The sequence below is a fragment of the Odontesthes bonariensis genome, chromosome 15 (genome assembly GCF_027942865.1).
Source record: "Odontesthes bonariensis isolate fOdoBon6 chromosome 15, fOdoBon6.hap1, whole genome shotgun sequence".
Lineage (NCBI taxonomy): Eukaryota > Metazoa > Chordata > Actinopteri > Atheriniformes > Atherinopsidae > Odontesthes > Odontesthes bonariensis.
The window spans coordinates 24239812-24262075 of NC_134520.1; the positions used below are offsets into that span (position 1 = coordinate 24239812).

Consider the following 22264-nt stretch of genomic DNA (forward strand, 5'->3'; position numbering starts at 1 on the left):
CTTCATCTTATATGTAGAGACTCTTGTTGCACTTTAATAAATTGATTAAGGATTTTTAATTGCGTCGCCCTCAATTTGGCGGGAGCTCAAAGTAAATAAGGCAGTTGATGGTAAAACAGAAAATGGGAAGTGTCGCCGAGGTGTGAGAAACGTGTAGGACACTTCCCTTCCTCACGTGTTAATTTCTTACTTTGCTCTACTATGACAAAACGATCTTTTTGGATGGGTTTTCTTTACTATAAACTAATAATTATTATTAATGTTGTGACAACTTTACACCGAGTTAATTACTAGTGTTAAATGCTCAATTAGAGGTAGAATAATCATTAAAAAAAACTTTAATCTTCACTCCATCTTTGTTATAGTTTTTGCCTAATTTTTGTAAATGTCTACATTACTCATTACCCCAGTTTTGATTACAAAATAAAAATACAGTTTAGTTTTTCTTAAAAAAGACTTTATTATAAAGAATTTAAACATGCTGGATCGCTCTATTGCAAAACAAAATACGGTGTAGCCTACCTGCTATAAAAGTATACATCCATTTTAGGAAAGATACTTCAGTATATTTGTCATATCTAGCTGCTCTCTGAGATATAGACTGAGATACATAAAGGATAAAATATCAGTATGTAGGTTAAAGCCAGAGCAAAACAAATAGAAATGTCTACAAAGATAAGTCAACAATCATAAAGTGCCTTAACCTTAGTCAGTTTGGTGTATCCTTACACTTTTCATTGACCCGTTAACACACATGCCAACACCAGTACTGGTACATGTCTGTCCTTACAAGAAACGTTTTTAGTGTTTTCCCTAAGGGTCTAACTACCAACTTACAATGAGTGGCTCCATCACCTGAGCCAAAGCCATCCTAACAAAAGAGACTATAATGGGCCTACTTATAGATAAACCAGGTCTAACAAAAGGAAAAGTTACACGTAGCAGCAACGCTTCATGAAGAAGTACTCCACAGAAATAACACAACCAGACAATTGCAAGGCTAATGAAAAAATGGAAATCACTCCAGACTATTGCTCTGATAAAAGGGGTGGGTGGCGTAAAAATGGGTCCAGCACATTTTCAACCTCCTCAGCTTTGGCCATCAAAGAGCATGCAGCTAGCAAAGTCAATAATTAGTTAAGGCAAACAGACAGAACGTTGAAATAGAGGTAAACTCCACAACATTGGCTGCTGTTCTGAATTTTCTGTCATGCTGTTTTGTAAGACCACTCTGCTTCACATATGTAAAGACTCACAAATTCAGTCCTGGTACTGCCCTGCACAACTCAGCCGTCAAGCAGATGTAGACTTTCTCATTAGTTTTCACAGTCATACGAACAGGATAACAAGCCCTCTTCTGTGATGCTGTGACAACCATCATCAGAACTGCTCCTCCTAATATTTCAAAAACCTTTTGAAGTCTTTGATTTGCCACCAGATGTTGGTTCTAGTGGGATTTTATGTCAGTAAAACAGGAACCACTGGCACAGCTCAATAAACACTGTGAGACACTATGTTCCATCCACTACTTTTATCCCAAATGTGAATTTTCACAAAGAAAGGGTGGACTATCGGGTTTGGCGTTTGGAGTTTTGTGGTCTCTGAGTGCTCTTCTCGTGTGTGTTGATTACATAAATGCACGTGTTCCTCCAATTAGAGCTTGATGACAATGTTTCCTGACTACATTTTAATTTCTGTCTGACATGACACACAGTTTAATTAAGTGGACAGTTTCAACATGATATACTTCTAATGACACATATTCCTTATTCATTGTTACTTTTGGGCTAGATCTAGTCTATTTTTCCTGCTCTGATTTTTTTTCTCTCCAAAGTGTTTCCAGCAAAAGTCTAGGATACAGTTTCTCACCTATCTTCAACATGTATTGGACTGGTTTAACTCGCTCCATAATAAGAGCAGCTGCCTTTTCTGATTTATCTACTGCAACACGTCTGATGTGTGAAGAATAATTGACAGAAGCTCAAAATAAAAGAGAGATGGTCTACCTAAGGATCCCAACAAAGAAAAAACATTTTCTCCTTTATACTGTTTATTACCGACTTGTCTTGATTGGACTGAATTATGTTTTGTTTTTTTGTTATTAAAATTGTGACAATCCATTCCCTAGACAGTCTGTAAAACCCTGAGCAGAGGAGTTACACTGTTATTTTTCCCACTACAGATACGTTCCCTCCTACTGTAGTTGTTCACTATGTGACTCGTAGCTTTGATGTGTATAAAGATGTTAAAGAGTCCGTGTTTAAAAAGTCTTTCACAGCATGAAAAAGTTACATGTTAAGGTGAAAACCACTGAGTGAGGCCCATCAGCTGTGTGGTGTCTCCGGTGTGGTGGATCCTGGGCAGATTTGCTTGGCAGGCGCTGAGCAGCAGTCAGAGCTGAGGGAGGATGAAAGGAAGTGAACACGACAGGCCAAGTCATCCAGGAAATCTTTCTGTAGCTTTGTTATTGCTTGAGAGAGCACAACAGGCAGCGACTGCACACCGAGAAGCATTGAGTCCAGTTTCTCCTCCAGAGCCACGATCCTCCTGTCCAGCTCCCCGCTTCGGTGCTGCAGCTCTGACACCAGATCGTACATCATGTTCTGAGTCTGGAAAGCAACACAGAAACGTCACAACCATCTGACATGTTGTGGTGGCTTTCAGACTGTGGCTTTCCAGTGTCATCAACTGACTGAAAAGCCCTCCAAGTTGTTACAAAGCTTTACATTAATGATTTAATGTTTGAATTGATATTCTGTTTTAATGGTTGCTAAATACAATAAATTGTTTGTGCACCAGTCAGATTTGTAAAGTCGGATTTCTTATGTGTCAAATCACATAAAGATTAAGCCATGGCTGAAATATAAGGATATATGAAAACTACATTTAATTCAAGTTCTCGAGCTATTGTTGCAGTATTACTTTAGGTCCTCAGGGGACCCCATCAAAGTTAAATGATGTGCCGAATGTTTTTAAAATTAGTATCTCATAAAGGGAAATTTAATGGGGTCAATCAGAACTCAAAAAGGTTTTGTTTATAAAAAATGATAAAATAAACATCAAGGATACACAGATTTTCAAAAATGATAAGAATCTTCTCAGGATTAGCATTAAAGCCAAAATATATATTTACTGTTGTTTCAGTTAAACATTTTTCAAATCTTTGATTAAAGAAACTGCATACACAAACCTTAGCAATATCAGCAACCGTATTGGCCTGGTCAGTTAATTTCCTTTGCTCCATTTTGACACTGCGCAGCCTAAAGTTAAAAACCAAAGGCACAGTCACTTCTGTCTCCAATTAAATAAAAGCAGTGGACGTTTTGTCTTGGCAACATCTTCACTCATAAATTTACAGCACATTACAGTATGTTAGAACCTACTGGTGGATGGCTTGTAGGAATTTACGCTGATGGTGACGTATGCGGGCATGGTCAATCTTTTTGACCAGCTTGGTGTTTTTGTAGATGAGCCATGTCTCCCTCAGTACATTTGCTGCTGTGTTCTTTACCTGAGGAGGCAAAATCATGGGAGTAAAAAAAGCGGAGCAGACAGTTAGGTTCATTTGTAGGACATAACTGAGAATGAAAACAAACTAAATCTTAAACTGACCGCCGTTTAGAGGCAAAATGCGGGATATTTTCCTGTCAACTTAATTTGCATTTCTGAGAGTAAACAGACCTTTTTGTAGAGTTGGGTATCCATCATGAAATTATGGACGTGTTTCTCTGCTCTGGTGAGCTCTGACTTCCTTGCAACAACGGCTACCACTAAGGCTGTACAACCTGCTCCCTGAGGAAAAGAGGACCAACAGTTAACATCAACGAAGTGATGTACTCACTGCATCATTTGTGCAACCTGCCATTTCAAAGCAGGTTCTATACTTATTACTCAATTTATAACCCTTTGGTACATGTCTGAGTGGAATGTAAAAGTCTTATTCTCACCATAATTCCTGTTAACAGGCAAACCCCTTTTCCACAGTAGGTGTGAGGGACCATGTCTCCATAACCAATGGACAGGAAAGTGATTGAGACCAGCCACATTGCTCCAAGGAAGGTGCTTGTTACTTCCTGCGCGTCGTGATACCTGTTGAAACAGGACACCAGCAGTTCGTGTTAAAACTAAAGAGAGGCTGAAAAGAGAAAATGATTTACCGGAAGACTACCAAGGATTTTACTTAAATACATGCCTGCCACTTGAATAACAGGAAAATATGTTAACTTATTGTTGAGACTGAAGTAAAACGAGAGGTTTTATGTCAATACCTCTCACATACACGGACTGTCCAAGCAGCTATGATCCAACAGGACACACTGAAGACTAGCAGAACTGTGCCGGGACAGATGGTCATCAGAGTCTTCATGACAAAACGTGTGTCGAAGTTGATCTTGTTGAGCGCCCCGATGCTGCGGGAGGAAGCATCTGTGAACAGCTTGCTGTGGAGCAGCATGACCCTCCCAATCAGATACAGGCGCAGGAACATTGGCACCGAGAGGACGATGTCGACATCAGCGTCTGCAACCGAGGCAGTGTAGCTGAAGGCCAGTCGTGCTGTCCACGTGAACACATACTGACCCGGGATCGGATGGATGGCGCAGACTACAAGCTCCAACAAAATTAAGAGGATCCGCTCCAAGTTCATGGCTATTCTCCAGTCATCCGCCCCATTGTCCACCATGAAGAGCTGAAAAAGAAGAAACTAAAGGTTTCTGGTATTCACAGATTCTTTCAAATGCACTAACTCTGAACCCAACTGAAGAAAAAGAGAACTATCTGTGATTTACCTATTTGTTCTGCCTTTTTTTTTATCTTCTTGCTTCATTGATATGAACGATAGATCACTTAAGTCAAAGTCTCTCACAGTCAATGATAAAAAGTGAAGAGACTGGTTTAGAAGTGGTGTCTATCGTGTCTTGATTTAAAGATTATTTCAATTTCAAGTGATTTTGTTTTGTGCTTATTAAATGATCTAATCAAGTGTGTTGCTTAGAGCAGCAATACATGTTCTGATAAATTAAAAAAAAAAAAACACACTGTGAGAAATAAATAGGATTTTTGTGTCCCAGGATAGACAAGCAATGAAAAACTGGACCAAACAAGCAAATATAAAAGGTCCCAAAAGGCACTGGTTCATTTATCTAAATGAAGTTGAATTTTACTGACTTATTTGCACCATTATATACTGTCATTAGCTGAGATGGGGGATGAAATATTATCTTATAGTCCGGCCCTGTGCGTTAGAATCAAAATTTAGGAATATTTATTGATCTGAATGCTATTATCCCCACGTGGAATAAAAAAAAAAAGTAAAAGTGGGGTTTAATCAAAACCAATTTATATCCACCTGTTCCAGGATCATCATCAAGCTGAAAAAAGAAGCTTCTGGAAGGCGTGTGACATTTATGTTATAATAGATTATTGATACTAAAGCCAATAAAGAATTAAAAGGATTACTCATAAATTGACATGTTTTTTTTATTATATTAGATTACGGCGACTTACAATAAGTGTGTTCAACATCGGTTATTCCAAGCTTTGCCTCGATTATTTTCATTCAAACAGCAAAAGGAAATAAATCATAAGTTTATCACAACTGCACCTGGATTTCCCTTGCGTGGTACATCAGAATGAGTCCAAGAAGAATGGCGGTAGAAACGCTGACAAAGCCTTTCAGTACATATGAATACATGGATTCCTACATAATGGAGACAAAAATATGAATATAGTGAGTGCAGCCTGCTTTGAACAGCACTAAAAATGTTGTAGAAGATAAGTTCTAATTAAACTTAGCACTACAGTAGGTAGTTTCTGATAGGAAAGTTGCCAGGAAAATGTCACATAAACCCACAGCGTGGAACATTTGTCTAATCTTTCTGCGAATCTGAATAGATTTTACAAATGCAACTCTGGAAGTGCTCTCTTCCTGTCTTTCTGAGTGCAATTGGGGGCATGGGTAAAAAAAAAACATGTGTTGGTGTTGTAGGATGAGGTTATCATCTATGCTAGACATGGCTGTTTCTTTTTATAGACTTAAATCTTCCTCTGAAGACAGCAGCTCAATCTTTCTATACGCCCATCCCAGGTTTTTAAGCCTTAAATCTTTTTACCGATGACTGTGTAAGTCGGTAAACCAGTCATTGCAGATTGTTCTGAGTTCAATGGAATGACAACACAGACACCAGATTTAAAATTCTATGATACAGTACCAAAGTGAAACATACCTGGTGCTGAATAGTTTTACTCAGTAGAATGTGAATTGTTTGAGCATTGAATATATGTTAGATGTTCAGGTCTATCTTTTCAACCTTAAATTCTTGCAAGGTTGGCATAAATTCTTTTAGTAGAGCCATTCTAAAATGATTAGGGAACCTTTCTTTGATAGGCTTCCCTACTTGTCCAGCTTTAAAAACTTTACTGAGCAAATCATGGGAACATACGGCAGTCTGAAAGTCATTGTGCAGCCTTTTCTTTCAATCGGCACTACAGTATAAATGAAAAGCTGTATGTCTGAACATGTCAGCAGTGTACCTTGCTGTAAAATGTCCTTGACAGCTCTGTCTCGATGACCATGACAATAATTCCAAACATCCCACAGACTAATGCGTAATCGCTCAGCTGTTTGCGCTTTCCAAAGAGAGCTCTCCGCTGACCCAGCCGGTAGCTTATGTCCTTGGTCTTTTTCTGTGGTACGCTAGCTTCTGCGCTGATTACGTTCTCACTGTTGGCTTTACTGGAGTCTTCTCTGATGACCTTGGATAAAGCATCCTCGAGGATGGCACTGTGAAGAAGCTGAAGGGGCTGCTGGTCTGATTGAAGATCTGCAAGACTAGATCTCAAAGTGCCCTGGCTGCTCAGTGGTCGCACTGCATCCCCATTTAGTATGTTGCCAGTTTCTGAGGTGTCAGGAAGTGGAGGAGAGTGTTTGGGGAGGGACAGTTTCAATCCACTAAGATGCTGAGCGTTTGCCTGCGAAAGGAGGCAAAATGAAGGAAAGGAAGAGGAAGGAAGATTGTCAGTACAGGTCATGTGATGAAGCAGACAACATGCTGTTTGTTCACGGAGAGATGAGAACATGAAGAGGATGATTAGCCTTTATGTCAGATTTACTGCAGACATGCGATCGTGCAAAAGTCTCGCACTCAACTTGTTTTTTTACGATTGCCTTCAAGAGAAAATTAAATACTCCCCAAAGGAAGATTTTATCATATTAACTCCAGACTGTCATGGTGAGGGATCTTCAAAGAATCCATCACTTAACTCTGATGTTACATTTTAAAACTGAAATTGCTCGATAAAAGTTCAACTTCTCCCTCAAACTTGAAACCTAGAAAATTGTCCAGCTGAATTTAACCAGAAATTGCAGGAGTGGAAGCACATAAGAGAAATAATGTACCTGATTATGTTGCTGTTTTGTTCTCTCCTCCACTAACTCCTGGTTTTCCAGTGAGCTACACTGGCTGGTGGAGAAAGACTTCACACTTTTCTGACTGAAAGCTGTGGACGAGCTCTTTGCCCACTGTGCGCTGGTTGGGCGACTGTAAGGGAGATGGCGGCACTTGAGAATGAAGGACGGATCTCCAGATGCCTTGCAGGATTGATCGTCGGTTGTCGAGCCCTTGGAGTCTCTCCTTTGACATTGCTGAACCAACAGGGGTTCTTTACAGAAAAGCTCTCTCCAGCTGACGTCTGCACCGACTGCAGGATGAGGCTGCTGCTGAAGTTTCTTATTCGTGTTAACACACTCGATGGAGTTTGGAGGAATGTTGAACAAATTTAGACGAGTTGCTTTGCTGCTGTCTTTAAGCTTTAAATGACTGCAAAGATGTTCCTTTTTACAGTCTTTGTCAATGGAGCGAGGCACATTATCCTTTGGATGATGTGTTGGGAGTTTCTGAAGATCTCTTTCATTTGTTTGTCGTGCTAAAACCTGGCCAGTGTGGGGGTTTTGAGAGAGAGGCTGGATATGACGGGATGAGAGGCTTCTCTTATTTGTTACTCTAGAGAGGTCGTCTTGAACTGTGCTCTGCTTTGATAGCGGTTGAAAACTGGAGGCCTCTGAATGCTGGTGAGCGTCAGGCCAGGGGCAACCACATCTCTCATTGTGGTGTGGATGTCCCACACTGGTCCCTGCTTTTCGAGCTGAGGGTGGATCATCTCCTACGCTGCTGACCTGGCCACAAAGCAGAAGCCAGTCCTGGTCACTCAGCTGGGATAAGGTGAGGTTTGGGCTTTTCAGTGGAGACATCTGAGCCGATCCTCTCGGGGGACTGATTCCATTAGATCTTCCATAGAGTGAGGACGCAGCTAAACACTGACTCTTCTCCTGTGGGGATGAAGATGTTTCATCTGAGGTTCCAGAGTATGGAACCTGCTTCTCCTTAGGACCTCCTGAGGTACAGCGTTCACGGTCCTCATCCTGCAGAACCTCGCCTGTTGAGTCAAGACGTCGCGTTGCATTGGTGGGCTTAACCAGAATCAACCTCATGGCATCACTGTAAAGCTTAAAAGATGTCACAGAGGTTTTTTTCAATAAAAAGTGAAAGAATTCTAATAAAACATCAAAGATCGTGCAGCTTAATGATGCCCACAATGCAGTCGTTAACAAATATAACAAAAAAGTGGGTTGAAAAGTGATCTGTGAATGATCCAAGCAAATCCGAGTCAGCTCAGATTTTCTTAAATCTACACATTAGTAACACTCTTCTTCGAGTAAAAGCCATTCATTTAAAAATCTGTGTAACACATTGTTAATGCCCATTTGCTAATAATCATTGAAATTGTACATATAGATGCATTAATGTGTAGATTTATTTTGTTGCAGCTTGTTTAATTCTTATACTAATTCATTTTATTAGCTTGTGGATTTCTTCCAAAGATTAACAATGTTTTCTTTCATCCAACATCACAATTTGTTTTATGTAACCAAGAATGCTTACAATGGTTGTAAGAGTTATGATTAGTTCAATCTAAGGCTGTTTTCAGGAGGTTGTTGATATGAAACACTCTGTCAAGAGCAGATGTGGCCCTCCCTCTTGTGTTTGTTTACTGAGCCTGTAAATACGAAAGGCAGAGAGAATAACACAGAGCAGTTACACGGAAGACTTCACTTACAGAGGAGAAATAAAATGACAATCTTCGATCAATAATGGGATATTGTGCTAAAGCTTTGAATCAGTTACCGGGCTATTTTCTGCAATTTCCCACTCTTTATTTCTCTCCATAGAAGAGAAAAAGATGGATTCTAACATATTTATATTGGACGTGGTGGATCATTTTAGGAAACTACTTGAATTCACTTTACAAAGACGATTAGATATACTCAATATCGCCAAAAATATCAGATGTTTGTCAACCTGCGACTGGAGAGGTGAGCCGACAACTTTCGAGAAACCCCTGAATAAGACATAAATACTAGAAAGACAACAAATAGACAACTGTAATATGATTTTTAAAAAATCTGTTATTTTAGATAATATATTTTTTAACTGCGATTACTCTATATATCTGCTTTTTCTAAAGTATGGTGATATGGGACCTAATCCCAGACACCACATTAAAATCCTTACCTTCTTCTTACATGTGCTATTTTGTCCAAACGTGAAGAAGCGGGGAAGAGACAGAAAGTGCACCTCAGTCTTAAGAAGAGAAGAGAAGTCTGAGTGGGTGTTGGACAGTGGCTTGCCTCCTCCCAGTTCCAACACTTGATAAAGGAGCTTCAGAGACCTTCTCCTTTGAAAGTAATGATTAGAATTCAACAAGAAAGAAATGGGCAGCAGCAGCTGGCTGGTGAAGGGTTGCCATGCAAATGGAAGGGAGTGGGAGGGTGCGGGCTGCGGTGCAGAGAAGAAAAAAAACAAACTGTAACATCAACCAGTGTAAAGGCGGAACATCACACGTAAGAGCTCAAAGACGAAGCTGTAAATTGGGAATGGACAAGAAGGATGCAAGGGAAAAGAAAAGGAATGAATAGCTTTCAATGCAAAGTGGAAAATAAAAGGTCAATTGAACTTGTCATTGAAGCTTTGTGGTTCAAAGGCCTTCGCATACTCTCTTATCTCTTCTGGCTCAAGAGCCTGCGGGACAAAAGTGTCCATTTTGAAACGCAGCTCTGAATGAATCAAACTAGTGAGTGCAAGGCCTCATCAGCAGTGTCCCAGAAGATCTAACAAATACAACCGCGGGGGCAATTTAGCAATCATTGTGGGAAAAGAAACATTAAAAAAACACCAGTTTTTCAATAAAAATGTTTTAAGAGCACATCAACTCAGTTGATGTTCAAAGCCAGACTCGCTTCATGTAACTGGTGTTGTTCTCTCACCCAGGTACTTCTAAACTTTGTTGGTTTGATTTCCATATTTAAGATCATGCAGTTGTCAAAATGTACCATTTTCACAAAGGTTAACTACTTTTACTTAACTGCTGGCTGGTGAAAAAAGAACATCACACACACACACATATATATATAATATATACTGTATATATATATATATTATAAATTAATGTATTTATTTTTTCAAAGAATTTATTACTAATTAGGTGCTACCCTCGCTGTGCTGTCAGGTTTATGTCGTTAAATCCCATTTTCCAAATAAAATAGTTGATATTGATACCTATACCCGACTTGTTTTGAAGCAGCTTCAGCCACATTTTGTCTGTGTTCACAGCTGCATCAGACCAACCTGTAAAGCCTGCTGCTTGCTGCATCAGCAGTTCAGGATATGAATGTTGCAGCACTAGAGAAAACCTTTGTCACTAGCAGCTGCACTGCACCCCGTCGTTGGCCACAGTAATGATTTTACAAATCGATTTAAAAGCAGCAATTCTGCCCATTTTCAACCAAAGCCCGTCAAAGCGTACTCAGGAAATGTTGCAACAACTACAACCCTTTGTTTTTTCCTTGAGTCTGATTTTTCAAATGTGCTGCTGGAATACTTCATTCTATTTCTACAAGAGACATTTCTCCACACAGCATCTCAAAAAATGAGATTTTATGAGATAGAGAATGAGGTTGTTAGTAATGAATAGGTATTTTTTTCAACTATACCAAAAAATGCTATGAACAAAGACACAAAAACTTACATTCAGTGGTAACAGTACAACCACGTCTGCCTCCCTCGTATTTAACACATCTTTTCATTTTTTTTTAAAGAGCCTTGTTGTTATTTTTACCTTTAAAACACATCATGTAGATACTGTGATAGAAATCTCCCCAATCTGGCCACAGCTTTGAGAATCAATGCCATCTTTTTAAAGTCTCATTGGGCCACACAATTTCAAAATTCTGTGGTTGGCACAAAGTAAACTCTTTTATTTCTTGAAAGAAGATCCATCCATTATCTATACCGCTGAATCCGTCGATCGGGTCGCGGGGGGGCTGGAGCCTATCCCAGCAGTCAATGGGCGAGAGGCGGGGTACACCCTGGACAGGCCGCCAGTCCATCGCAGGGCCACACAGAGACAAACGAGACAAACAACCATGCACGCTCACACTCAATCCTAAGGACAATTTAGAGATGCCAATCAACCTAACATGCATGATTTTTTGGACAGTGGGAGGAAGCCGGAGTACCCGGAGAGAACCCACGCATACACGGGGAGAACATGCAAACTCCACACAGAAAGGCCCCAGCTGGGTGTTGAACCTGGAACCTTCTTGCTGTGAGGCGACGGTGCTAACCTGAAAGAAGATAATTCATCTCATTTTGTAACCCCCCCCCCATATCTTCTTTTCTGAATGAGATTTGCACAACAGCAGCAGCTGGAACATCTGACATGGCTTGATGCATGTACCTCCTTGCAGCTTGGGTTTCACAGTTAAAAGCAACACGACATGTTGAAGACTGAGTGGTGAATTTTAATAATTTACTCTCAAAACATCTGGCGACCGATCTTCCAAGAAGTGCTTAAAAAAAAAAAAAAAAAAAAAAAAATGCAATTGAATGTATTAGATGCTGAGATGCCCTGTTAGAGGCCACGTGCTGAGGCATGATTTTCAGTTGTTAATTTAATGGGAGAAAATTAGCTTCTCCTTGCTAGTAAAAGGAACAACGGAGTCGAGTCCTCTGGCACAAGAGAGATTGTTAATGGGTGCTTTGCGGTGAAACTCTCATCTGCAACACTAATTTTCCAATGAAATTATTACATTTCCAATGAAAGTCTCCAATGTGCATAGGCAGAGAGTTTTCCCAATCGGTGTTATAGGAGAAAGTGAATTCACTTTGAGTTGTAGGTGGCAAAGCGTTGGTTTAAGGGGTTCTCTGGTGATTTCACCCACTCCTTCTTCAACTGTTGCTTCAGCTGCGACAACCTCATATTGGGATTCTCCTTTTTAAGACGAGGCATGTTTGCTTCCTCGTAGGCTGTAAATGCTGCTTTCATCCTCCGCTCTGGGTGACGGTCCATGTCCTCAGGCCCAGTGCTGAGTGACAGGGAGACAGTATCAGCAATAATGAACTGTTAACATCACTTGTGAGCAAAATGTCAACAGGAGCCACACACAACTGGTACCTGAGCACAGCGATAGCATCCTCTATTGTTCTGGCTTCCACATTTCCTTCTTCGGCAATAACTCTGTTAATGTTCTCCTCCAGTGGAGTCTCCAAGTGGCTTTTTTCTGTGGGAGGAATTTTACATGACACATGGCACAGTTGGTGTCATAGTTAAAGATGGTCTATAGGTTTTATTGTCAGACAAAGCCATTGTTTGGTTTTACTTGATTTCCAGAGAAAGAGTTTAATTTTCATTCTAACCAACACTTTTCCAACTTTACCTCTCGGCTTGATCTCCTCCTGTTCCTGCAGCTCATTCTTAAGTGTCTCCTCAATCTGGGCACGAGTCACTTTTCCACCAGATGTAGCCTCCTTCTGAGCTCTGCCTTTAATTCTAGCGTTCTCCTCATCCAAAAGTCTCTGGTTTTCCTTTTTCCTCTCAAGGAGATCCATCCTCCTTTTCTCTTTGTCATCCTGCAGCAACAGATAATTGTTTCAGGGCAAACAGCTGCATATCGTTTGAGCCCAAAACTGGCCCTATTCCACTGATGGTCCCCTAATATCACTGTGGATAAAAATCCATATAGACCATGTCGAGTACACACACACAATTGCAGAAAAATCATTTCAGGCCTTTGTTTCTCTGAAACAAACACATCCCCAATTTACCATGTCCTTCATTTTCCATTGTAAATAAAGGGTTGTGTTTAAGACTTAACAGGAGGACACAAAAGCAGGGTTCCTGTCAATGTCAAAAACTGAAAGTCTGGTCTGGTTTCCTATTTTAATATGACAACTTTGCCAGCATTTGTATTGGTTTTGAGTATTTGTCAACTCCAAACATTTAACATATAATATTTGTGGAAACTTCAGTTAGAAAAGATCAGCTAAAACAGTTGAAAATGTCCTCTGGAGGGAGAGACTGCTCACCTTTCTCTGGCCCTTTTTAAGCACATGTTTGTCAGTTTCCTGCCAGAGGGCATCGTCTTCCTCCTGCTTCTTGCGGGCATCAGCCACCGCCTTTGCCTCAGCCTTACGGGCTTTGGCGGTGGCTGACTTAGAGTTTTCACCCTGAAACTTCTTTGGCATCCTAACAGCTGCTTTTTAGCTAAGGTCGACAAAAGGAATAATTAGGAAATGTCAGAAAAGTGACCAGCAACAGATTTTTTTTCCCAAGAAAGGCGTGCAATACTGATATAACTAAATTCTTATTACATTAAACATGCCACTTTATTTAGTCAAAGCAGTGATGACATCTTGTTTAGATGTTTATTATCCTTCACTGAAAAGATCAGCGTTTATTATGCTTTGTTAAGACATGCAGCGAAACAGTAAGCTATCTAAAATAAATTAATGTAACGTGTAAACAAGGTGGCAAAAGCAAAATATTCTTGTTTCATGGCAATCAAAAATAGTTTTAAAATGTCACTTCAACAAACACATTGCTTGTCAAGCGGACAAACCTACGACGAAGAAGTTAATAAATTCATACGTTTAATCTCTACTACAAACCCTCTCTCTGCAGTATTGCTAGCTAGCATTAGCTAGTCGCTTTTAGCCTCATAAACCTAACTGGTCCGGATGTCAAAAAGCCAACCGTTCCCTGTGCTACTTATTGAATTAAGCAGATAATCGTCACAACACATAATTATTTAAATCTAAAATTAGTTTCATACCAGTATGAGAGGAAAACCAAATCGCAAGTAAACGACAGTTTATTGTTGTTTCGAAGAGGCATCCGCCACCTCCTCTCCAAAACCAGCGCGCACAGTGATGACGTCATTGATATAGTTTTTTTTAACCGTCCATTTACACGTGCAGCTATTTCATTTTAACACTTAGCATACTTTTTAAACTTATTATTATTTATGTATATACTACTTTGTTAATTTTCTTTTAAATTATCCATGCTGGAATTAAAATATATACCTTACCAAAAATAAATTTAAAAAAAGAATGAATAAATAAATAACTGCTTCAACTTCTTTACTTTACATTTAAAATTAAATACTACTACACTACTTTTGTAGTGTTACGATAATTACACAAACACTTAATGATATAGTTTTACATTTATATATACAGGTTAACAAACATAAGATTAGATTATCCAGAAAATAGAACAACCCCCAAGATAACAAATTTTAAAGTGACATTTGAAATGTTCTATATTTCCGGTTAAAAATATCCTCACATATCAGATTTTCACAAAAGTTGTCTGAGAAGATAAAAAGAACCCAAAGAAATCAGTGAGGTCAAAATGTTATGTTTGGCTATATATAAAATGATCAAAAATGTCATATCTGTGAGAGAAAAATATATGTGAATCTCTAGAATTAAGTCGTTCTGTGGGTGAAACTATGCTGCATCATTTCATCCTAATCACTGATCAGAGAATCAGATTCTTTTTATCAAGCTTTTCGTTTTTAGTTTCATATTGAGCACATAAACTGTGCAAACCTATGACTTTATTGTCAGGAAAATATGTAAATGAATGAATGAGACTCAACATTAGTTGAAGTATTTCTTTAAATGATTCAGGGAAGTTAAAAGTACCATCATTTTCTTTGAAATTTAGAGCACACACCACCAAATATACGACTTAATGACCACAAAAACAAAACGCATGTTGTGTTGCTGTCCTGCTTGAGAGAAAACAGACAGAAAAAATATTCAAATAAATGAAAATTTTATTCTGATAAATACTTTATACAAATATTCAAAAACATACGCTATATCGACAATTTATCATAATAATGTATATTTTTGACAAGAGATGAAATGGTTTAATTTGAGATGGAATATAAAATCGGCTCGATCACATATGTATGTGCGCTCTTTTCTCAGAAGTCGTTATCGCTTTCCTCCATCAGAGCGGGTTTCATACCTCCTCGAGATGGACGATTACTCCGGGACAAAGGACCCTCTAAACTATCATCTTCCAAATCCTTGCCTTCCTGCTCCTCTCCTTCCTCGTCTTCCTCATCGTCTTCATCCACATCAATCTCACTGTCTTCAGTCTGAAACAGGAGGAAAGCAGCAAAAGCTACAACAATTACTAGAATGCTGAAATCTGTTTCAAAGCGTCCAGTCTAACGATTGAATATGTAAAAGTTTGCTCTCAAATTACCACACTTAACCACCACAGGCACGTTTTCATTTTGACTAATCACAGAACCAGCTAATGCCTTACTGCTACTCCAATCAGACAGGACAATCTAATCAGTTAATCAATTCTTTCTGGAAATGAAAACATGGCATTTACCAAATTTAAAGGAAAAATCCACCCTAAACTCAAAAAAGTGTTAAAAACATCTGGATCACTGGCCAGGAAATCGTGTCTTTTTGCTCACTCAGTGGCTCCTAATTCTGAGGTCTACAGTATATATGTGCTGATGAAAACATACAAGTATTCTCTGTGTACTTCTTAGAAATCACAGCACAACCATTAATGTCTGCCTCAGCTCCACTCTGTTAGTGTGATCGTTACCCACGTTTATTCTAAACTACGGCATGCACATGAGGGTCCTTCGAGAATTTGAGGATGGATTTTTCCTTTAAATACACGAGGAGGGGAAAAAAAAAGAGTGAACTGGATTCTTGTCCTGCACAAACCTTTCCTTTCCGTTGTTTTTGGGAATGAGGGACTGACCTTCTGGCCTTATTTGATAGGAGTGAATGACAATGAGAGAGATAAGAAGGTAATCAAAAGGGATGAGAAACTGATCAGAGGCGGTAGTTGGCTGACAAATAAAGGTTAAACAGCAAGTCACACACAGCGAGCGCCATCTTGAGAAAAAGGACACAAATCGACAGAAAAAAACTTGGCATGTTCTCAGTTAGAGCACGTAAAAGAGGAGCAGAAGAGAAGAGAAGGAAGGAGTATTGTGACAACAGCAAGACATTACTAACCTCATCACTGTCACCACCTTGCATGTTACCGATGAAACGCCCCCCTCTCCCTTGTGAGAAGAAAAAAGAACAAGCAAAATAAATTAATCTTTGTTTTCTGACTCATAATGGGCAAAAACACCATGGATGTGCACCACTGAACAGCTATATGGTAATTCAACAGGGCACTTGGACTCAACGGGATAACAGACACACTCAGATTTTTTATTTCGTGTCTGAAAAAGGAAAAGTCGTCCTCTGAAATCAGGTGGGAGGTGAACTGTTGCAGGAAGACAACATTCGACACAAGAGCGAGAGCTGCGGCAGCTGTGCTTGGAAGAGAGGATTTATGTCGCAGATGTGGAATAAAAAACTGTGGCTTTATAAAAAGCAAGCCGTTGTGTTTGTGCTTGTCCAAACTGCGGGAACACAATACAGAGCCACACTTCATGGACTGAGACGTGCTAAAGATGCTTTCAGATGTGCTAGAGAAGCGTGTGAACAGTCTTGTTGACACACTGAGTCATGCGTGTCGCCATGTATGCAATGATAGTTTTTACTAAGAAAAAAATACTAGGAGAAATCTTAAACCAGAGCAACTTTTTTAGACACCGTTCTTAGAACAGAAACACGTGCTGCGGATATAATGGAGGTAATGTTATCAACTAAAGTTCGTCCTCCTGTAGTTGTCGCTGCTCTCTCTTTTCCTCGTCTCAAAGGTTTCTAGGAACTTGTTTCATGTAAATCCTAATGAACAGGGATGGCCATCAAATTCAAAAGCCTCATCTGAATGGTTAGAAATCCACAAAATATGGTATCTGTAAGCATTACCCAGATACAAAACACAGCCCAATAGGTACGGAAGTTTTGGAGTTTTCCTTTATGAAGAAAAAACAAAAAATAACGAATAGTATTATGTCTGTACTCAACACTCACCTTATCTTATGTGCCAAGTTGCAATTAAAAGTTGATCGTATCACGAACATTGGTACAGCCTGTGTGCATACCTGCCATGAGGCCGTTTCTTATTGGGCGTGGCTTAGAAGGCCGAGATTCTTCAAGGTCGCTGTCTGAACCTTCGTCCTCTGGAACGTCCAAGTCAGAGTCCTCGTCTTTCACTGCCAGAAACAAGTGAAACAAATGTTTGGATCCATAAAAAAAACAAAAAAAAACAAAAGAAGGATTGGATCGGGTTTTTAACTCTTGTTCTTAGTGTGCGTGTGTATTCATCTCACAGGAACCCTTCATCAGCTCTCTCTCCTCTTCTCTCAGTTTGTGTTGCATCATCCTCAGAGTGTTTTCAGCTTCCTGCAGGGGAGACATGGCGATGTATGGTAAATGCAATAAGCCAGCAATTTCAGTCTTGGGATCAGTTTCCACTCTTTTACCTACAGGAGTAACGGTTGCTTTTAATTTCATCACTCTTATTTCTCTTCATCAGAGGTTCGTGAAAAAACTTTCACGTAGAAAGGTCGAGAAAGAGGGACACGCATCCTGTGTGCGGCTCAATAGAGAAGCCACTCTCCTTTAATTTTTGATCATGTTTGTTTACAGAAAAATCTATAAGAAGAGCTTATCAGGATGATTGAGACATACACACCTCAAACCTTTCCTGTTCCAGTCTGTGGTACTCATCCAGTTGAGACTCCAGGAAGGTGAGGTTCCTGAACTTCTCCACATAGATGTCGTACTGCCTCTGTAGATCTTCTTCTATCTTCTCATATTCATCCATAAAAGCAGGTCTAGGAGATTAGGAGGAAAACCAAAAGCCAATTTTGCAAGCATTCTTACATGTCTAAGTGTTGTTTAAGAACTATAGGATGACAATATATACATAAACATTTTTAAAAAATGGATTTGTTCCATATTTCGTAAGCCAAAATGAAACAACTCCTTTGATTTTATTGGCTGCTACCTGTGTGGTCACAAACTGACCTGACACTTTGCAGGGTCTGGAGCCTCTTCTGATTCCTTTCCAGATCCTGTTTCTTCTTTTCTATCTTGGCATCCAGACTGGTCTCATCGGCAACGACATTACTCAGCATTTCTTTAGTCTTTTCCACGCTTTCCTTAAACACAAACATAACAGCCAATTCAGGGCATTTAATTCAGAACATTTAACTGCTAATAAAATGTATTCTTTAACAAGTGCCAAGTGCAGAATTTGAGGGAAAAAATTCGGAATAAAATGAAAACCTGCCAGGATTAATACCGACCAAAGCGTCCTTGACGGCAGCTCTCAGAGCCTTTTCAGTCTCATTAATCTCCAGAGGTCGAGCAATGGCTGCCGTTCGCATTTCCTGTGAGCGAAATGAACGGAAAGACAGCAAAATAAACACAGTCACTGATGTCTTTTCCCATAGGCTGCATCAAAATTGTCATTTGAGATGACGTTTACTTAACAAAAACAAAGTCACCTAATGCCATCGCCCCTGAGAGAAAGCATGATAGTTAAGAGCTGAAATATAAGATGAGGGATAAAGGTGTTTTTAAGCCAGTATGGTGTTGATAAGCTTGAGATGAATAGATGTAAAAACATTATCATAGAATTTTCTTCACCAACACTGAAGTTAAAATAATTCTCTCTTCTTTTAACAAAGATACAACCGTGTTACTTAAAGGAGTGAAATCTTGGAATACGTGCTGTCCCTCACCCTTAGGTCCACTTCTTTTCCCAATAAATCATACAGAGATGCTCCTTTGGATGTGACCTCAGATGCCAGCAGACGAGCTGCTTTAAGATCCGATATCTACAACGAAGACAAAGTGAGACCTTAACAGCAACCCATCCTTTTCTCTTCCAGCAACAATTTCAAAGATAACATATTTGAAAGAAAAAAAGAAAAATAATGAACTGGAAAACATTTTGAAACATGATTAAACCAATTTGTGAGTCGTTTTAATAACTGTGAGACTTCACTACATTTACCAATCAGCCACAGTATTTAAACAACCTGTTAAATATTGTCCAGACGGTGACACCAAAACAGTCCCTATCCATCAACGCATGAACTAAAATTTGGGCAGAAAGATTTTTAAGTGCTGCATGTTGCAAAGTAGGGATCAGACTTGTTCCAGTATTTCCCACACATGCTAAACCAGAGAGACAAGGACTCTTTGTTCATGAACGTCTTGAATGATTTTTGAAGTGTGGCGGACAATTAGCGTGCTAAACGTGGCCAAAGCCAGAGGCAGATACCACAACAATGAAGGAGAGCATGGGGTATGCCACATTGTGCAGATAGGCCTTATATATCAAAGTAACATCCATGCAAAGGCTGGGAACAAGGGACTCCCAGTAGAACATTGCATAGAGCATCAAACCGTATCCACTGGCATGGATTCTACCCAAACTGCATCCTGCTGCTATCTCTTTCCATGCTACTGCAACACATGTACCCAAGGTGTGTGATGTAATAGAAAAACACGATTATTTAGGACAGAAAAACTTTAGCTAAATTGTCCAGCCCTGATGCATTACAAGTGCTGTCAGCTGTCAATCATGAAGACTCTAAGTGGCCTTTTTTGGTGAGTACTAATCACTGCAAACTAGGATAGAGCAAGACCTACAGTTTTGGAACATCTTTAATCCAGAGATACCCTCAAAATCGAGTCAAAATTTATCCCTGCTTCCTCTGAACTTTTTCAAGAACAGGCTGTTGATTTGCAACCTTATTCATACCCTAACTTGGCATGGGTCACTGTTATGATGTATCATTACTTTAGCTGTCGTTTAAATATTGTGGCCGATCAGTTTAGTGGTACATACTTTATTTTAACTCTCTTAGTTTCCAACTTGAAAATGACTTTCTGTAATTCTTCTTCATCAAACTCCTTACCTCTGAAAGGTTGACCAATTTCATTTTGAAAAACTGATGATCAAGTAACATAAACAAAACATTAGACCCATTGTAAAAAATGCATCTCACCCTTGAGCCGAGGTCAAACTTGAACTTGTTGTTGTCCTCTTCCACTGTGTCTTCCAGAGCCATCTGCTTGGTTTTCATAGCACTATAGAGCACTGAGGTGATCTTCAGCATCTCTTTCACTGCATAGCCATCAGCCTGATAGAGACGCTTAGTGTTCAGCTTTATGTGAGCCTTTGTTGCCTAAAAGCAGGTGAGACAATAATCAAGACAGACCGACTGACTAACAGCAGGCTGTCTACTATCACAAATAAAGGGCATAGCCTTAAACTTAAGGCAGGAAGTTACCATGAACTGAGCCACAGCCTTTATGAAGAATATTCTGTCTGACTCTGTGTCCACATCAGTGGGAATATCAACATGAGGCTCATATCTACAAAGAGAAACAAAGAGAAGGATGGGGGGGAAATGACAAAACAATATCACTGCATCATATTACACCTTCATTAGTTAGAAGATTTTCCTATTTGCAGCAGAACTAAAAGGGAGATAGGCATGAAGTTAAGTGGGTGGTGTAAAAATTCCAACAAAACACGCGCCTCTAGATAGTGGCATTTTATTATTCATTTTTGCTTATGCTATTATTTCCAAAAGCTCTAGCATACCTCTTTACAAGCCATATTAGAATTTCTGCTACAAGAGCGAAGTTAGGTGTTCTGAAATTCTCCATAGATATCAAGCGAGGATAGCCCAGGGCCCTCATCATTTCTATGAAATCTGTTAAATAAGAAACAACTCCAATTACACACTTCTTACATAAGCAGTACTATTTTCCTGACATAAAATCTGAGGAAGCTGCCTGGCATCACTCACCTCTTAAGTCTCTGAAGGACATTTTGGCCTGTAAAAAGAATTACTACAGGACACACACTTGTTCTTCCTTGGCGGTTCCTTGAGGATCCCAGACACAAATAGGTGCTTGTGAGTTATAATAATGCATGTCATTTGTGATCAATCTATAGGAACTATTGCCCATAACAACAGGAGGGGCTTTAGCTAAGTAAAAGCTGACATCGTCTATGTGATATAAAATAATTATTCGTCCTTTTTGGCTGATTGGGATTTAAGTGGAAACATTACATGGAAAAAGCAAGCGTTTAAGTGAACGTAATATGGGTTTAAGTAGTATAGCAGTGATTCCGCAGCCTCGCTAGCATCTCGCTAGCTGCAGTTTAGCAAAAAGGCTAACAACCTGAGTAGTTGGTTGCTAACAGGACGCTAACCTTTGAAATTGATAATATTTGTTAACTGTCAAGTCAGCTGATAAGAAGAGAAGGCCTACTGTTTCCACGAAATCATTTTATTACCTGTTACTGATGTAGCCAAGCTAGGTTTATCAGTTGCCTCCACCATAGATGATCTCTATGGAAACAGATTGCTAACTACGGAAGCGCGAGGAAGCCAAAAATGACGACATTTGGTCTTTCTTGCATTGCATACCAGTTTGCTTTCAGATCAATTTGTTTAGTCGAATCAAAACAGTTCGAAATATATTTTGTTTTGAAATCGGGTGCCATTTCAACACATATCACACAGATAGCCTCTCCCACGCAGCTCATCCATAGTCCCTGGTAAGACACCTGTCAAAAATATGATTAATTGACTAAAAATGTCGTTTAAAGGCTGCCTGTTAAAACTGTTAATGGGGTATTGTGAAAAATGTGTTAATATTATCTCGTTAATGTCGCCTTGTTTGCAGACAATATATACAATATAATGGACAGTACAGAGTACGAAGCCATTGGGGTCCGTTGCTGGTCCATTACGAACCCGTTTCAATGTATTTGTCTGATATCTGTCATCTTGGGTAAGTGATAACTAGTATACCTATTTTTGGTTGACCTTTGATGCCAGCTTATAGTAACGACACCAACAGTTCCTTCACTTTTAATAAAAACTTTCACTTTCAAAACTCTCTGTTGCCTGACAACCTGATTCGGAAATTCAATTCAATTC

At 39.5% G+C, this 22264-nt stretch overlaps 3 protein-coding genes across 6 annotated transcripts; all 3 read right to left on the reverse strand.

Moving 5' to 3' along the window:
* Positions 1–431: 431 nt before the first annotated feature.
* On the reverse strand, positions 432–10424 carry kcnn1b (potassium intermediate/small conductance calcium-activated channel, subfamily N, member 1b). Of its 4 annotated transcripts, XM_075485609.1 has the most exons (12): positions 9570–10424; positions 8940–9054; positions 7397–8503; positions 6532–6969; positions 5603–5698; positions 4269–4687; positions 3948–4089; positions 3682–3792; positions 3384–3511; positions 3191–3260; positions 2504–2609; positions 432–2397 (listed from the first exon to the last, which is right to left on the reverse strand). In XM_075485609.1, the coding sequence occupies exons 3-12, from the start codon at positions 8486–8488 to the stop codon at positions 2273–2275; spliced, it is 2727 nt and encodes a 908-aa protein (XP_075341724.1). In that variant the 5' UTR covers positions 8489–8503; positions 8940–9054; positions 9570–10424; the 3' UTR covers positions 432–2272. The 4 variants fall into 4 exon arrangements, with proteins under 4 accessions (XP_075341724.1, XP_075341723.1, XP_075341722.1 ...); XM_075485607.1 differs by having other exon boundaries at positions 433–2609; positions 9581–10424; XM_075485606.1 differs by having other exon boundaries at positions 433–2609.
* A 1412-nt stretch (positions 10425–11836) lies between these two features.
* On the reverse strand, positions 11837–14262 carry ccdc124 (coiled-coil domain containing 124). Its single transcript, XM_075484401.1, has 5 exons — positions 14168–14262; positions 13422–13599; positions 12773–12965; positions 12511–12616; positions 11837–12421 (listed from the first exon to the last, which is right to left on the reverse strand). The coding sequence occupies exons 2-5, from the start codon at positions 13578–13580 to the stop codon at positions 12217–12219; spliced, it is 663 nt and encodes a 220-aa protein (XP_075340516.1). The 5' UTR covers positions 13581–13599; positions 14168–14262; the 3' UTR covers positions 11837–12216.
* An 800-nt stretch (positions 14263–15062) lies between these two features.
* On the reverse strand, positions 15063–21690 carry cluap1 (clusterin associated protein 1). Its single transcript, XM_075484402.1, has 13 exons — positions 21616–21690; positions 21122–21199; positions 20914–21025; positions 20597–20681; positions 20312–20491; positions 19037–19132; positions 18599–18682; positions 18318–18451; positions 17983–18124; positions 17618–17690; positions 17390–17500; positions 16404–16453; positions 15063–15511 (listed from the first exon to the last, which is right to left on the reverse strand). Exons 2-13 carry the CDS (start codon positions 21141–21143, stop codon positions 15335–15337), a joined length of 1266 nt encoding a protein of 421 aa, XP_075340517.1. The 5' UTR covers positions 21144–21199; positions 21616–21690; the 3' UTR covers positions 15063–15334.
* Positions 21691–22264: the final 574 nt, after the last annotated feature.